We start from the raw sequence: 15934 nt of genomic DNA on the forward strand, positions 1-15934 counted from the left end.
ACAAACGTGGCTATCTTTTATACAGATTAGGCTACAAAATATTATGACCCAATCACAGAGGTATAGAACAGAGTGGAAAGGACAGACACTAAATCGGACTGGAGGAAAAAGAAGTTCATACTAAATTATTGCCTGATGATATTCTGATCTCATACCTTTCTGATGCATGCATTTCAGTCACTTCAAACCTTACTTCCTTCAGACTGAATTACTGTCAAAAGTACTGTCAGTTTGGGAACCCCTGGTGTCCATGTGTGCATGCATAGGGGAGTAGTGTGTCCTCTGGTGAACTACTAGCTCACTCTTATCTGGATGAAACACTGCTCTGTTCCCTCAGTGAACCCAGAACACAACCTTAACCTCAGAACCCAGAACACAACCTTAACCTCAGAACCCAGGACATAACCTTAACCTCAGAACCCAGGACATAACCTTAACCTCAGAACCCAGGACATAACCTTAACCTCAGAACCCAGGACATAACCTTAACCTCAGAACCCAGGACATAACCTTAACCTCAGAACCCAGGACATAACCTTAACCTCAGAACCCAGGACACAACCTTAACCTCAGAACCCAGGACATAACCTTAACCTCAGAACCCAGGACATAACCTTAACCTCAGAACCCAGGACATATCGGCGGCAGGTAGCCTAGTGGTTAGAGTGTTGGACTAGTAACCAAGAGGTTGCAAGATCGAATCCCTGAACCGACAAGGTAAAAATCAGTCATTCTGAACAAGGCAGTTAACCCACTGTTCCTAGGCCGTCATTGAAAATAAGAATTTGTTCTTAACTGACTTGACTAGTTAAATAAAGATAAAATAAAAATAAATATCCTTAACCCCAGGACCCAGAACACAACCTCAACCTCAAAACCCAGATAACAACCTCAACCTTAAAACCCAGAACACAACCTCCATTACCTCCCATATGATGTATTCCTGGACAGGTTGTTGTCTGACTGTCTCTGAGGCCTTTCTGTCCAACCCCCCCCCCCCCCCCCCCCACACACACGTTCTGTACATGTAGTATATAAAGTATTTTGGTAACACTTTATTTTAAGGGTCTGTAATAAACCATTTATAAGGTGTTTAAATTCTGTGTTCACCATTTTATTAATCATTACTCCAGCATGAATAAACCATTTACTAATCATTACTAAAATATTTTTGCAGTCCCTAATATAAAGTGAGTGCTATTTATGCTTTATAAACGCTTTATATTAATGTTTGAGTGACCACTGTAATTTCTCCAAAAAGATGGGCATTCCATTGGTAGACGTTCCTGCAGTACCTGATAAAAGAGTAAGAACACAAAACAGGACATTTAAGGAAATATATACAGTATACATGTGTGAATAACTAACCTCCTAATGTTTACAAATGTGGGAGTAATGATTACTAAATGGTGAGCCAACAGTTTGTAAATGCCTTATAAATGATTTACTCTGGACCCTTAAAGTAGTCTTACCAGTATTTTTATTGCGTCATCCCGTATCCGCTGCTATTTTCCATGACCTGTGATGAACCAATAACACAGGGGCTGTTTTGTAAAGAAAATAAAACTCTCCTTGTCTCCTTTTATGTGCGGCCCGTATTTGGCAGTGAAATGATATGAAAGGCTTTGTCTACAGACCTTTTTTGTGAGGTAACCTACTGTACATTGCAGAACCTGCTGTGCACATGCGTCTTTGTAATTATGAGTATTATTTTTTTTAAATCAAACTTAAGGTTATTCCCTCTCCTGTATCTCTCTCGTTCTGGGTCTCTCTCTAACACACACACACACACACACACACACACACACACACACACACACACACACACACACACACACACACACACACACACACACACACACACACACACACACCTCATGCTTTCGCTCTGTCTCAATCTATTCCTCTCTCTAGGTGGATAAAGTTTGAGGAGAAGGTGGAGAAGGGAGGAGAGCGTTGGAGTAAGCCCCACGTGGCCACTTTGTCCCTTCACAGTCTGTTTGAGCTGAAGACCTGCATCGAGAAGGGCACCATCCTGCTGGATCTGGAAGCCTCCACTCTACCACAGGTGGTCGGTAAGACAAGTACACTTCCCATAAGCCTCAGTATCTCACTGCACCAGGATACGCAAAAACATCACTGTTTGACTGCAGCACTTTTAGAATTGGAACGTTCCAAAATTGTGCACTTTGAAACCAAGTGTCCTCAGTATTGACATTCTCTCCATCCCCTTTTGTCTCTCTGTTATCCTCCCCCCTGCCTGTTTCCCCATCCTCTATCAGAGTTGATCACTGACAGCCAGATCGAGATCGGTCAGCTGAAGCCTGAGCTAAAGGATCAGGTCGTGTACACGTTGCTACGGAAACATCGTCACCAGACCAAGAAGTCCAACCTGCGCTCGCTTGCTGACATCGGCAAGACGGTGTCCAGTGCAAGTAGGCTGTTTTCCAACCAAGACCAGAACGGTAATGGAGATGCCAGTTTGGTTCAGCCTTTTTTATTATTATTTTTTGCCTCCTAATTCCTATCTTATCCCAATCAATTCTACCAATCACATCTTTTTCCTCTGGTGGTCATCAATACTATAGGATAAGGTGTAGTGTATGTTCAACTTTTATATGCCATCATTTGAGTGCAGTAAAGATGTTACAGGTACATATATCTAGGTGGCTATAGTTTTAACTAATAATGTGAATGTGACTGGCAAGATTCTTTCACGCCTGAGTGTTGATGCTTGTTTTTTTTCTTCTTCTAAATACTACTATCTCCAAAGTGTATTCCGACTTGCATATCATTTTATAATATAAAGCATGTGATTTAATTATTTAGAAGACCATAACTACTTGGATGCCATTAAATAATAATAATAATAATAATATGGTAGTGCAGTTTGAAGTGTGAGATTGTTCTAGTTTTCTGTCTTCTATCTGTACTCTCACTCCCCTGCACAGATTAACATTCCCTCGTGTTCTCTTCACTTTTTGCCTGCCTGCCTTCCTGCTTTCTTCGTTCCTTCCTTTCTTCCGTCACTCCATCTCTCTTTCTTTCTTTCTTTCTTTCTTTCTGTCTCTCTCTGTCTGCACTAAAGCACGCAGTCTCAATGAGCACCCCCAGCCCTTTCCCCACTTGCACCCCCAGTCCCAACCCCAGTCTGTGCCTTATGCAACCACGCTTGGCCATGAGGAACCGATAAAGGAGATCCAAAGAAGCTCCAGCATGCAATACATCAGTAAGTCAGGTCAGAACACATTTATAACACATCGGATAACTAGGTAAGTTAGGTTATAATGCATTTATAACACATGGGATAGGACAGTAAGTCAGGTCAGAACACATTTATAACACATGGGATAGGACAGTAAGTCAGGTCAGAACACATTTATAACACATCGGATAACTAGGTAAGTTAGGTTATAATGCATTTATAACATATGGGATAGGTCAGTTAGTCAGGTCAGAACACATTTATACCACATTGGATAAGTCAGTCAGTAAGTCAGGTCAGAACACATTTATAACACATCGGATAACTAGGTAAGTTAGGTTATAATGCATTTATAACATATGGGATAGGACAGTAAGTCAGGTCAGAACACATTTATAACACATTGGATACGTCAGTCAGTAAGTCAGGTCAGAACACATTTATAACACATTGGATAACTAGGTAAGTTAGGTTATAATGCATTTATAACACATGGGATAGGACAGTAAGTCAGGTCAGAACACATTTATAACACATGGAATACCTAGGTAAGTTAGGTTATAATGCATTTATAACATATGGGATAGGTCAGTTAGTCAGGTCAGAACACATTTATACCACATTGGATAAGTCAGTCAGTAAGTCAGGTCAGAACACATTTATAACACATTGGATAACTAGGTAAGTTAGGTTATAATGCATTTATAACACATGGGATAGGGCAGTAAGTCAGGTCAGAACACATTTATAACACACACAATAGGTCAGTCAGTAAGTCAGGTTAGAACACATTTATAACACATTGGATCAAATCAAATTTTATTTGTCACATGCGCCAACTACAGCAGTGAAATGCTTACTTACAAGCCCTTAACCAACAATGCAGTTTTAAGATAATAGCAACAAAAAAAAGTAAGAGATAAGAAAAACAAATCATTAAAGAGCAGCAGTAAATAACAATAGCGGGGCTATATACAGGAGTACCGGTTCAGAGGATAACTGGGTATTAGGTTATAATGCATTTATAAGATATGGGATAGGTCAGTAAGTCAGGTCAGAACACATTTATAACACATGGGATAACTTGGCAAGTTAGGTTATAATGCATTTATTTATTTACATGGGATACCTCAGTAAGTCAAGTCAGAACACATTTATAACACATGGGATACATTAGTAAGTCAGGTTATAACACTTATAGCACATGTGATCCATTTAAGTCAGGTTATAATGCATTATAGCACCCTAGTGTGGGATACTTTTGTAAGGTGGGTTATAACACTCATATACAGAGTTTATAACAGGGTATAACACATACCTTGACAATAGTCTGTGCCAAGACAATTTGCGATCCACATTCATATTGTTGATATGAGCATTGATGACCGAAAACAATACTGTCATGGGTATACTCTCATGGGATATCACAATCCACCATTTTTTATGTTTAAAAAAAAGGGCATCATCAAACAGCATCTAAGTCACAGTCCTTCATGCCCAGAGAAACAGCAAGCAAACAATTAGCTAATGTAGATGCTACTCGGCTATTGACCAAATTTTTAGGTAATCACAACGCCAACGCAAAGCCAGCCTTCTCACTGAGTCTGATACTACTGGCTAAAAGAGGCTAAAGAAAAATGTCTATCTCTCCCACCAACCCCATCATGGAGTACTAATAAGACACTCTCCGTGCCCCCTCTGCTCTGCCGTGCAAGTGAATGACCAGTTGGCATCAGATCAGTGAAAGACAGGGCACGGCAGTGGGAGATTTCAGGCAGTACATCTGATCCACTGCATCTGGCATCGGCCCGAAAGCTTAACTTAGTCCTTGCTGCCTTCCACATTTATATTAGGCCTTGTGAAGTTTCTGTTTTTCTTCATCTTCTGTTTCTCTTCATCTCCTTCTCTGAGATCAGTCTAATCTAACTGGGCCTCTGTCTGTTCTGGGAATTACGATCTACCTTTCATCCCAGTGACTTTGTTTTACCCCTGGGTTGTGTTCATTAGGCACCGAAAAGAAGAAAACAGACTGAAATGGGGAAAGACTGCCTGGTCCAATAAGAAACACTCATTTCTGTTTCAGAAGGCTTTAAGCATATTTTTTCTGTTTTTTGCCTTAATGAACACGACCCTGGTGAACCCTCTCAGGCCTGGTCTTTGAGCTCTTGACCTCTGATCCTCCAGGTAGCCCAGCCACGGCCCATCGGAACCTGACCTCCAACAGCCTCAACGACTTTTCTGACCAACCAGATAGAGACCAGGTGAGGATATAACTGTGTGTTTGTGTTTGTGTGTTTGTGTTTGTGTGTTTGTATGTGTGTGTGTGTGTGTGTGTGTGTGTGTGTGTGTGTGTGTGTGTGTGTGTGTGTGTGTGTGTGTGTGTGTGTGTGTGTGTGTGTGTGTGTGTGTGAAAGAGAGAGATCTAAGCGGGAACTTTAAGAAGCGATTGCTGTTCCCCGGGCACTCTAAATCTTAGCTCCTGCTGTAGCAATATGCAGGGTCAAGGAGTCGACACCGTGTGTGTGTGTGGGAACCAGAGCACGGCCTCACTCTACTGATAAAGTCTGAGCCTCACACACAACGATAAGAGCCCTGACCCTCTCTCTCAAATGTTTGGTAACAATGTTACCACTCCTCCTGAAACCTGCGGAAACTACACAGACACAATAACTAACACCTGGAATTACACGGACAACAGTATCTAATTCGTCAAATTGATCTGGTCTTTGATCAAACACCAAGGCCTTGCTTAGTTAATCATCTCCTTACACCCGAGGTCTCTGGTTGCTTAAGTTTTATGCATTTCACTGTGACTAAGTATTCAGTGTACTACTTGGACCTTAGGTTTAATTTAGCAGTTTATTAAGATTAAGAGATTAAGATTAATATCACTTTATTTGTCAATTGTACAAGTTCCAACTGAAATTTGACTTCTGCTGTATCCCAACCCCTCCCAAGACACACATACATATACAGGTTGGAGCAGGGGTCTGCCTCACTGGGCGCCGGGGAGCAGTTGTTGTGGGGATTAAGTGACTAGCTCAAGGGCACAACGGCAGGCAATTACATCTACGATTTGATACCAGCAACCCTCCAGTTTCCAGCTCACTTCCTGTCTGATTTTGTTTCCCGTCAGACCCTGGATTCGAACAGTTGCTGGCTCGCGCCTCTAACCACTAGGACCCCTGTCTCCCCTTGACCTAAAGTGAAGGGCCCGTATGCATTCACCTGGCCTGTTCTTTTGTATACAATTGCACAGAGGTTAATCTTTTTTGTTGCTACCTCATTCTCATTACATATCATTATGTAGACTGGTTCAAGTGTATAACAGCAATGAATGTCTTTATTATGTCTTGTTAATCATACTGCTTGTGTCATAGTGACTCACAGAGTGGTAAAGACACTTCTGTTTCTAAAAAGCTACGAACTGCAGTGGTGTTTCCACACTATACAGCATGTAATGCCTATGTGCCGGGGACGGGCTGTACTCGGCTGCCCCATTTCATCCCTGCAACTGTGTACAATTTTGGGGCATGTGAAATGTCCGTTGTTACGGTACCTTTACTGCTCTTCTTATACTACTTTGATAAGGACAGTCGTTTCAAGCACCGCTTCTTTTGAATGTGTGTCAAGGCTCATTGCTTTCCTTCTCCTTTTTCTCTCACTCTATATTTGTGCGTGCTCCTCTCTTTCTCTCTGTCCATCTTTGTCCCCCCCTCTCTCTCTAGCTGAAGAATAAGTTGATGAAGAAGCTTCCACGTGATGCCGAGGCGTCTAACGTCCTGGTCGGAGGGGTGGACTTCCTGGACACACCCTTCGTTGCGTTTGTCCGTCTGCAGCAGGCTGCCATGTTGGGAGGTTTGACAGAGGTCCCCGTCCCTACCAGGTACCCTACTGATACCACCACAACCAACTTAGCAAATCCACCAAATATACCACATATCTATCTCATAGATATCTCCTATGTCATAGAGGCTGATTGGTACTATATTTATATAGTTTAACCACTAGTGACCACCAGTTATATTCAATTTGGGCTTTTTATTGAACATGCTTCTGCTTTTCTCTTCATCTCCTTTTAGGTTCCTATTCGTGCTGCTGGGGCCCAAAAGCAAAGCCAAGTCCTACCATGAGATCGGACGAGCTATCGCCACCCTCATGTCTGATGAGGTACGTTACCACCGTGTCCAACGCGCTTATACAGTAGCTAGTGAAAGTCTACACACCCCTTGGACAGTTGTCACATTTTGCTGCCTTAAAATGTTATCTAAAAGGGGATTCAATTAGATTTACACACACACCCTACATACATTCACACACATAAAACACACACACACACACACACACACACATGCATATTGATGCCACACACACACACAAATAGACACACTTTTACACTCTTCACATACGCTGATGCTACTCTGTTTATTATCTATCCTGATTGCCTGGTCACTTTTACCCCTAACTCAATGAACATATTATCTCAATTACCTCAATCAACTACCTCGTACCCCGGCACATTGACTCGGTACCGGTACCCCTTCTATATAGCCTCGTTATTGTTATTTTGTGTTACTATTTCAAATTGTTATTTTGTAAAAAAAAAGAATTACATTTCAACTGCATTGTTGGGAAAGGGCTCGTAAGTAAGCATTTCACTGTAAAGTCCACCTGTTGTATTCGGTGCGTGACAACTAGAATGTAATTTGATTTTGAACCTGAAAAAGTATAGAACAGTTTCTATAATAAAATTGATTGAGTATGTCTTCACACCCCTGAGTTAATACTTGGTGGAAGCACTTTTGACAGCAATTACAGCTGTAAATCATTTTGAATAAGATTCTGCCAACTCTGCACAACTCTTAGGGCAACATATATCCATTGTTTTTGTAAAAATTGCTCAAGTGAAGTAAATTTGGTCGGGAATCATTGATGGACAGCAATATTTAAACCTTGTCTCTGATTTTCAAGCAGACTGAGACTGGACCCCTCCAGTTAACCATACTGCACCTGACTCATGTTCCCACAGGTCCTAGCCACACCCCTTGCCTCTATCCACACTGTTGGAATTAGACAGGGACCCCCCCCCCCCCCCCGGGATTATCTTAAATTATAGTTAAACAAAACCCTCAGGATCCATGTGAACACTCAGTCCCATAGAGATCTTTATCTCCAGATCCAGATAGCAGATGTTCTGAAAGAGCTGCAAAACCTGGACCCATACAAATCAGCTGGGCTTGACAATCTAGACCCTCTATTTCTGAAACTATCCGCCGCCATTGTCGCAACCCCTATTACCAGCCTGTTCAACCTCTCTTTCATATCGTCTGAGATCCCCAAGGATTGGAAAGCTGCCGCGGTCATCCCCCTCTTCAAAGGGGGAGACACCCTGGACCCAAACTGTTACAGACCTATATCCATCCTGCCCTGCCTATCTAAGGTCTTCGAAAGCCAAGTTAATAAACAGACCACTGATCATCTCGAATCCCACCGTACCTTCTCCGCTGTGCAATCCGGTTTCTAAGCCGGTCACGGGTGCACCTCAGCCACGCTCAAGGTACTAAACGATATCATAACCGCCATCGATAAAAGACAGTACTGTGCAGCCGTCTTCATCGACCTGGCCAAGGCTTTCGACTCTGTCAATCACCATATTCTTATCGGCAGACTCAGTAGCCTCGGTTTTTCTGATGACTGCCTTGCCTGGTTCACCAACTACTTTGCAGACAGAGTTCAGTGTGTCAAATCGGAGGGCATGTTGTCCGGTCCTCTGGCTTTCTCTATGGGGGTACCACAGGGTTCAATTCTCGGGCCGACTCTTTTCTCTGGATAAATCAATGATGTTGCTCTTGCTGCGGGCGATTCCCTGATCCACCTCTACACAGACGACACCATTCTGTATACTTCTGGCCCTTCCTTGGACACTGTGCTATCTAACCTTCAAACAAGCTTCAATGCCATACAACACTCCTTCCGTGGCCTCCAACTGCACGCTAGTAAAACCAAATGCATGCTTTTCAACCGTTCGCTGCCTGCACCCGCCCGCCAGACTAGCATCACCACCCTGGACGGCTCCGACCTAGAATATGTGGACATCTATAAATACCTAGGTGTCTGGCTAGACTGTAAACTCTCCTTCCAGACTCATATTAAACATCTCCAATCCAAAATCAAATCAAGAATCGGCTTTCTATTTCGCAACAAAGCCTCCTTCACTCACGCCGCCAAACTTACCCTAGTAAAACTGACTATCCTACTGATCCTCGACGATGTCATTTACAAAATAGCTTCCAATACTCTACTCAGCAAACTAGATGCAGTTTATCATAGTGCCATCCGTTTTGTTACTAAAACACCTTATACCACCCACCACTGCGACCTGTATGCTCTAGTCGGTTGGCCCTCTCTACATATTCGTCGCCAGACCCACTGGCTCCTGGTCATCTATAAGTCCATGCTAGGTAAAGCTCCGCCTTATCTCAGTTCACTGGTCACGATAACAACACCCACCCGTAGCACGCGCTCCAGCAGGTATATCTCACTGATCTTCCCAAAAGCCAACAGCTCATTTGGCCACCTTTCCTTCCAGTTCTCTGCTGCCTGTGACTGGAACGAATTGCAAAAATCGCTGAAATTGGAGACTTTTATTTCCCTCACCAACTTTAAACATCTGCTATCTGAGCAGCTAACCGATCGCTGCAGCTGTACATAGTCCATCTGTAAACAACCCACCCAATTTACCTACCTCATCCCCTTACTGTTTTTATTTATTTACTTTTCTGCTCTTTTGCACACCAGTATCTCTACTTGCACATGATCATCTGATGATTTATCACTCCAGTGTTAATCTGCTAAATTGGAATTATTCGCTCCTATGGCCTATTTATTGCCTACCTCCTCATGCATTTTGCACACAATGTACAGTGGGGCAAAAAAGTATTTAGTCAGCCACCAATTGTGCAAGTTCTCCCACTTAAAAAGATGAGAGAGGCCTGTAATTTTCATCATAGGTACACTTCAACTATGACAGACAAAATGAGAAGAAAAAAAATCCAGAAAATCACATTGTAGGATTTTTAATGAATTTATTTGCAAATTATGGTGGAAAATAAGTATTTGGTCAATAACAAAAGTTTATCTCAATACTTTGTTATATACCCTTTGTTGGCAATGACAGAGGTCAAACGTTTTCTGTAAGTCTTCACAAGGTTTTCACACACTGTTGCTGGTATTTTGGCCCATTCCTCCATGCAGATCTTCTCTAGAGCAGTGATGTTTTGGGGCTGTTGCTGGGCAACACGGACTTTCAACTCCCTCCAAAGATTTTCTATGGGGTTGAGATCTGGAGACTGGCTAGGCCACTCCAGGACCTTGAAATGCTTCTTACGAAGCCACTCCTTCGTTGCCCGGGCGGTGTGTTTGGGATCATTGTCATGCTGAAAGACCCAGCCACGTTTCAGCTTCAATGCCCTTGCTGATGGAAGGAGGTTTTCACTCAAAATCTCACGATACATGGCCCCATTCATTCTTTCCTTTACACGGATCAGTCGTCCTGGTCCCTTTGCAGAAAAACAGCCCCAAAGCATGATGTTTCCACCCCCATGCTTCACAGTAGGTATGGTGTTCTTTGGATGCAACTCAGCATTCTTTGTCCTCCAAACACGACGAGTTGAGTTTTTACCAAAAAGTTCTATTTTGGTTTCATCTGACCATATGACATTCTCCCAATCTTCTTCTGGATCATCCAAATGCTCTTTAGCAAACTTCAGACGGGCCTGGACATGTACTGGCTTAAGCAGGGGGACACGTCTGGCACTGCAGGATTTGAGTCCCTGGCGGCGTAGTGTATTACTGATGGTAGGCTTTGTTACTTTGGTCCCAGCTCAGACAACTCAGGACAGAGAGGTCATTCAGGACAAAGAGGTAGCTAAGGACAGAGAGCTAGCTCAGGACAGAGAGCTAGCTCAGGACAGAGAGGTAGCTCAGGACAGAGAGGTAGCTCAGGACAGAGAGGTAGCTCAGGACAGAGGGACAACTCTGGACTAGTGGCAGCTCCGGACTGAGTGGCAGCTCCGGACTGAGTGGCAGCTCCGGACTGAGTGGCAGCTCCGGACTGAGTGGCAGCTCATGACTGGAGGGCAGCTCATGACTGGAGGGCAGCTCATGACTGGAGGGCAGCTCATGACTGGAGGGCAGCTCATGACTGGAGGGCAGCTCATGACTGTAGGGCAGCTCATGACTGTAGGGCAGCTCATGACTGTAGGGCAGCTCATGACTGTAGGGCAGCTCATGACTGTAGGGCAGCTCATGACTGGAGGGCAGCTCATGACTGTAGGGCAGCTCATGACTGGAGGGCAGCTCCTGCCTGGCTGGCGGCTCTGGCGGCTCCTGACTGGCTGGCGTCTCTGGCGGCTCCTGACTGGCTGGCGTCTCTGGCGGCTCCTGACTGGCTGGCGTCTCTGGCGGCTCCTGACTGGCTGGCGGCTCTGGCGGCTCCTGACTGGCTGGCGGCTCTGGCGGCTCCTGACTGGCGGCTCTGGCGGCTCCTGACTGGCTGGCGGCTCTGGCGGCTCCTGACTGGCTGGCGGCTCTGGCGGCTCCTGACTGGCTGGCGGCTCTGGCGGCTCCTGACTGGCTGGCGGCTCTGGCGGCTCCTGACTGGCTGGCGGCTCTGACGACTCCTGACTGGCTGGCGGCTCTGGCGGCTCCTGACTGGCTGGCGGCTCTGGCGGCTCCTGACTGGCTGGCGGCTCTGGCGGCTCCTGACTGGCTGGCGGCTCTGGCGGCTCCTGACTGGCTGGCGGCTCCAGACTGACGGACGGCTCTAGCGGCTCCTGACTGACGGGCGGCTCTAATGGCGCTGGGCAGACGGATGGCTCAGACGGCGCTGGGCAGACGGATGGCTCAGACGGCGCTGGGCAGACGGATGGCTCAGACGGCGCTGGGCAGACGGATGGCTCAGACGGCGCTGGGCAGACGGATGGCTCAGACGGCGCTGGGCAGACGGATGGCTCAGACGGCGCTGGGCAGACGGATGGCTCAGACGGCGCTGGGCAGACGGATGGCTCAGACGGCGCTGGGCAGACGAGCAGTGCAGGCGGCGTTGGGCAGACAGCCGACTCTGACCTGCTGAGGCGCACAGTAGGCCTGGTGCGTGGTGCCGGAACTGGTGGTACCGGACTGGAGACACGCACCTCAAGGCTAGTGCGGGGAGCAGGAACAGGGCACACTGGACTTTCGATGCGCACTATAGGCCTGGTGCGTGGTACCGGACCTGGAGGTACCGGGCTGAGGGCACGCACCTCAGGGCGAGTGCGGGGAGGAGGAACAGGGCTCTGGAGACGCACTGGAAGCCTGGTGCGTGGTGTAGGCACTGGTGGTACTGAGCTGGGGCGGGAAGGTGGCGCCGGATATACCGGACCGTGTAGGCGTATTGGCTCCCTTGAGCACTGAGCCTGCCCAACCTTACCTGGTTGTATGCTCCCCGTCGCCTGACCAGTGCGGGGAGGTGGAATAACCCGCACCGGGCTATGTAGGCGAACCGGGGACACCATGCGTAAGGCTGGTGCCATGTAAGCCGGCCCAAGGAGACGTACTGGTGGCCAAATATGTTGAGCCGGCTTCATGGCACTTGGCTCAATGCTCAATCTAGCCCTACCAGTGCGGGGAGGTGGAATAACCCGCACCGGGCTATGCACACGTACAGGAGACACCGTGCGCTCTACCGCGTAACACGGTGTCTGCCCGTACTCCCGCTCTCCACGGTTAGCCTGGGAAGTGGGCGCAGGTCTCCTACCTGCGCTAGACCCACTACCTCTTAGCCCCCCCCCCCCCCCACAATAAATTTTTGAGTTGTACTTGCGGGCTTCCAGCCTTGCTTCCGTGCTGCCTCCTCATATCGTCGCCTCTCCGCTTTCGATGCCTCCAGCTCCGCCTTGGGGCGGCGACACTCCTCTGGCTCTGCCCAGGGTCCTTCTCCGTCCAGAATCTCTTCCCATGTCCATTCCTCCTTGACCCACTGCTGCTGTTGCTGCTGTCCGTTAACACGCTGCTTGATCCAGGTTTGGTGGGTGATTCTGTAACGTTCGTCTGGTGGTGTATGAACGGACCAAGGCGCAGCGGGTGATGAATACATAAATATAGACGAAGGACACAAGAACAGGAACAGACTACCTAAAACGAACGAACAAACGAAACAGTCCCATGTGGATTACACAGACACAGGAACAATCACCCACAAACAAACAGTGAGAACAACCTACCTTAATATGACTCTCAATCAGAGGAAACGCCAAACACCTGCCTCTAATTGAGAGCCATACCAGGCAACCCATTAACCCAACATAGAAAACACATAACATAGACTACCCACCCAAACTCACGCCCTGACCAATTAAACACATACCAAACAACAGAAAACAGGTCAGGAACGTGACAACCTATGATGAAAATGACAGCCCTCTCTCATCTTTTTAAGTGGGAGAACTTGCACAATTGGTGGCTGACTAAATACTTTTTTGCCCCACTGTATATAGACTCATTTTTTCCCCTACTCTGTTATTGACTTGTTTATTGTTTACTCCATGTTTAAATCTGTGTTGTTGTCTGTTCACACTGCTATGCTTTATCTTGGCCAGGTCGCAGTTGTAAATGAGAACTTGTTCTCAACTAGCCTACCTGGTTAAATAAAGGTGCAATCTTCCCTGGCCTGGGTGGCCCAACACTCTGTGTCTGAGATTGACAGGGAGATACTCTGGTGCAATAAGATAGAATGGCATATGGCTTATATAGATGGTGATTACAAACACACCATCTGGAAGTGATTATGATTGGGGATAATTATAATGATTGGGATCCAATTACTCACAATAGCAGAACGAGACAAGTGTGCAAAATGATTGGTTGTTGGCTGGTGTTGATGTTAACATGGTTTCCGATTGGTTGTGTTGTGGTATGGTGTTCCATGACAAGGACAGACAGGACCTGCAGTGGGTTTGATTGGTTATGTGGGGAAGTGACATAGCTGTTGTTAATGTTAACATTGTTTATGATTGGTTGTGTGCTGGTGTTGATGTTACCTTGGTTTCTGATTGGTTGTGTGTGGTCAGGTGTTCCATGACATTGCCTACAAGGCCAAGGACAGACAGGACCTGCTGGCAGGCATTGAGGAGTTCCTAGATGAGGTTATCGTCCTACCTCCTGGGGAGTGGGACCCTGACATCAGGATAGAACCCCCCAAATCCCTGCCATCCTCAGATAAGAGGTACAGCTCTGCCACTGACACTTCTAGTCCTAGTACAGTTGTATAGCTCTGGATAAGAGCGTCTGCTAAATGACTTAAATGTAAATGTAAATGTATAATTCTGAAAATTGTCCTAGTTCCAGAAAATTAATTAAATTGTGCATATTTCTTTGGACAGTTTTGAAAGTTATGTCAATATTGGGTGCTCGTGATGAACCTTCAACACTGTGTTGGAGAGTGATGTCTGTAGGCTAACCTGTTTGTGACTGTATAGGAAGAACCAGTATAATGCTGGAGGCGGAGGGGATGGGCCCCAGATGAACGGGGACACGCCGGGACATGACGGGGGTCAAGGAGGAGGAGGGGGACATGGACATGTTGGAGAAGAGCTCATGAACACTGGAAAGTAAGAATGACACTGCTCATTATCACTAGCCTAGCCCATAGCGTATGGCGTAGTATTGGATAACATACCAACCAGTGGAGGCTGCTGAGGGGAGGATGGCTCATAATAATGGAGTAAATGCAGTGGGGTTTTTAGCATGTAAATCTTGGTGGGGCAAACTCCCCAAAAAATAGCCAGCAAAGTCACTACACAGCATTAAACCATACATTAATTGTACTATAACAGTGACAAACTGTGCCCACAAACTGTTAGGGCCTACATAAAGCTGTCCCAACAGCAGAGCTTTCTTTCAGCACCATGGAGTGAATCCTTACCATCACTACACCTGGCTATCAGAGGAGCCTTGTCAGTGAAACAGTTAATTCAGCCTCATTTACTGCCTTTTTTAAAAACATAGCTGATATGGCTGATTTGCTTAAAGAAATGCGGTTTCTACTGACAATTGAGATGAACAAACTATGGCATTGTAACGGGTGTCGTCGTCGGAAGAGACCAAGGCGCAACGTTCTTAGAGTTCCACATAATTTAATCACGGAGTGAAACTAAAACAATAAAGAATACAACGACCGAACAGCTTCGATGTGCAAACTCCCTGCACACAAACAAAGAACAAGAACCCACACAGAAAGAGGGAAAAGGGCAGCCTAAGTATGATCCCCAATCAGAGACAACGATAGACAACTGCCTCTGATTGGGAACCACACTCGGCCAGAAACAAAGAAATACAAAACATAGAAATACAGAACATAGAATGCTCACCCAAATCACACCCTGACCAAAACAAAATAGAGACATAAAAAGGATCTCTAAGGTCAGGGCGGGACAGGAATAAGTTAACAATGAGCGGATAAGAGGCGTTCTGTAATTTTGATTAAGACATTAATGAGTGAGCGACGACGGATGTAGTCAATATAACTATGTGTTCAGCATTTTTTAAATGTACAGCGACAGAATGCAGAACATGGGCTGCTCTTACAGTGTTTTCCCTGTACACCAAGTCAGAACCGTAGGATAAATAAAGGGGGGAAATAAGCGGACAATGAAACCTCTTACAATATTAGACGATGATATTTCTGAAAAA

At 45.7% G+C, this 15934-nt stretch overlaps 1 protein-coding gene across 2 annotated transcripts in view; it reads left to right on the forward strand.

Annotated features, from left to right (window-relative positions):
* LOC129818156 (electrogenic sodium bicarbonate cotransporter 1-like) overlaps nt 1-15934 on the forward strand; it is a 101761-nt gene that overhangs the window by 52001 nt on the left and 33826 nt on the right. For both annotated transcript variants that reach the window (XM_055873808.1, XM_055873809.1), the window contains exons 5-11: nt 1915-2075; nt 2283-2465; nt 5390-5466; nt 6934-7091; nt 7288-7375; nt 14314-14468; nt 14722-14853. In XM_055873808.1, coding sequence (XP_055729783.1) covers nt 1915-2075; nt 2283-2465; nt 5390-5466; nt 6934-7091; nt 7288-7375; nt 14314-14468; nt 14722-14853 — 954 coding nt within the window. The remainder of the gene's footprint in view (nt 1-1914; nt 2076-2282; nt 2466-5389; nt 5467-6933; nt 7092-7287; nt 7376-14313; nt 14469-14721; nt 14854-15934) is intronic.

Source organism: Salvelinus fontinalis, chromosome 21 (assembly GCF_029448725.1).
Source record: "Salvelinus fontinalis isolate EN_2023a chromosome 21, ASM2944872v1, whole genome shotgun sequence".
Taxonomy (NCBI): domain Eukaryota; kingdom Metazoa; phylum Chordata; class Actinopteri; order Salmoniformes; family Salmonidae; genus Salvelinus; species Salvelinus fontinalis.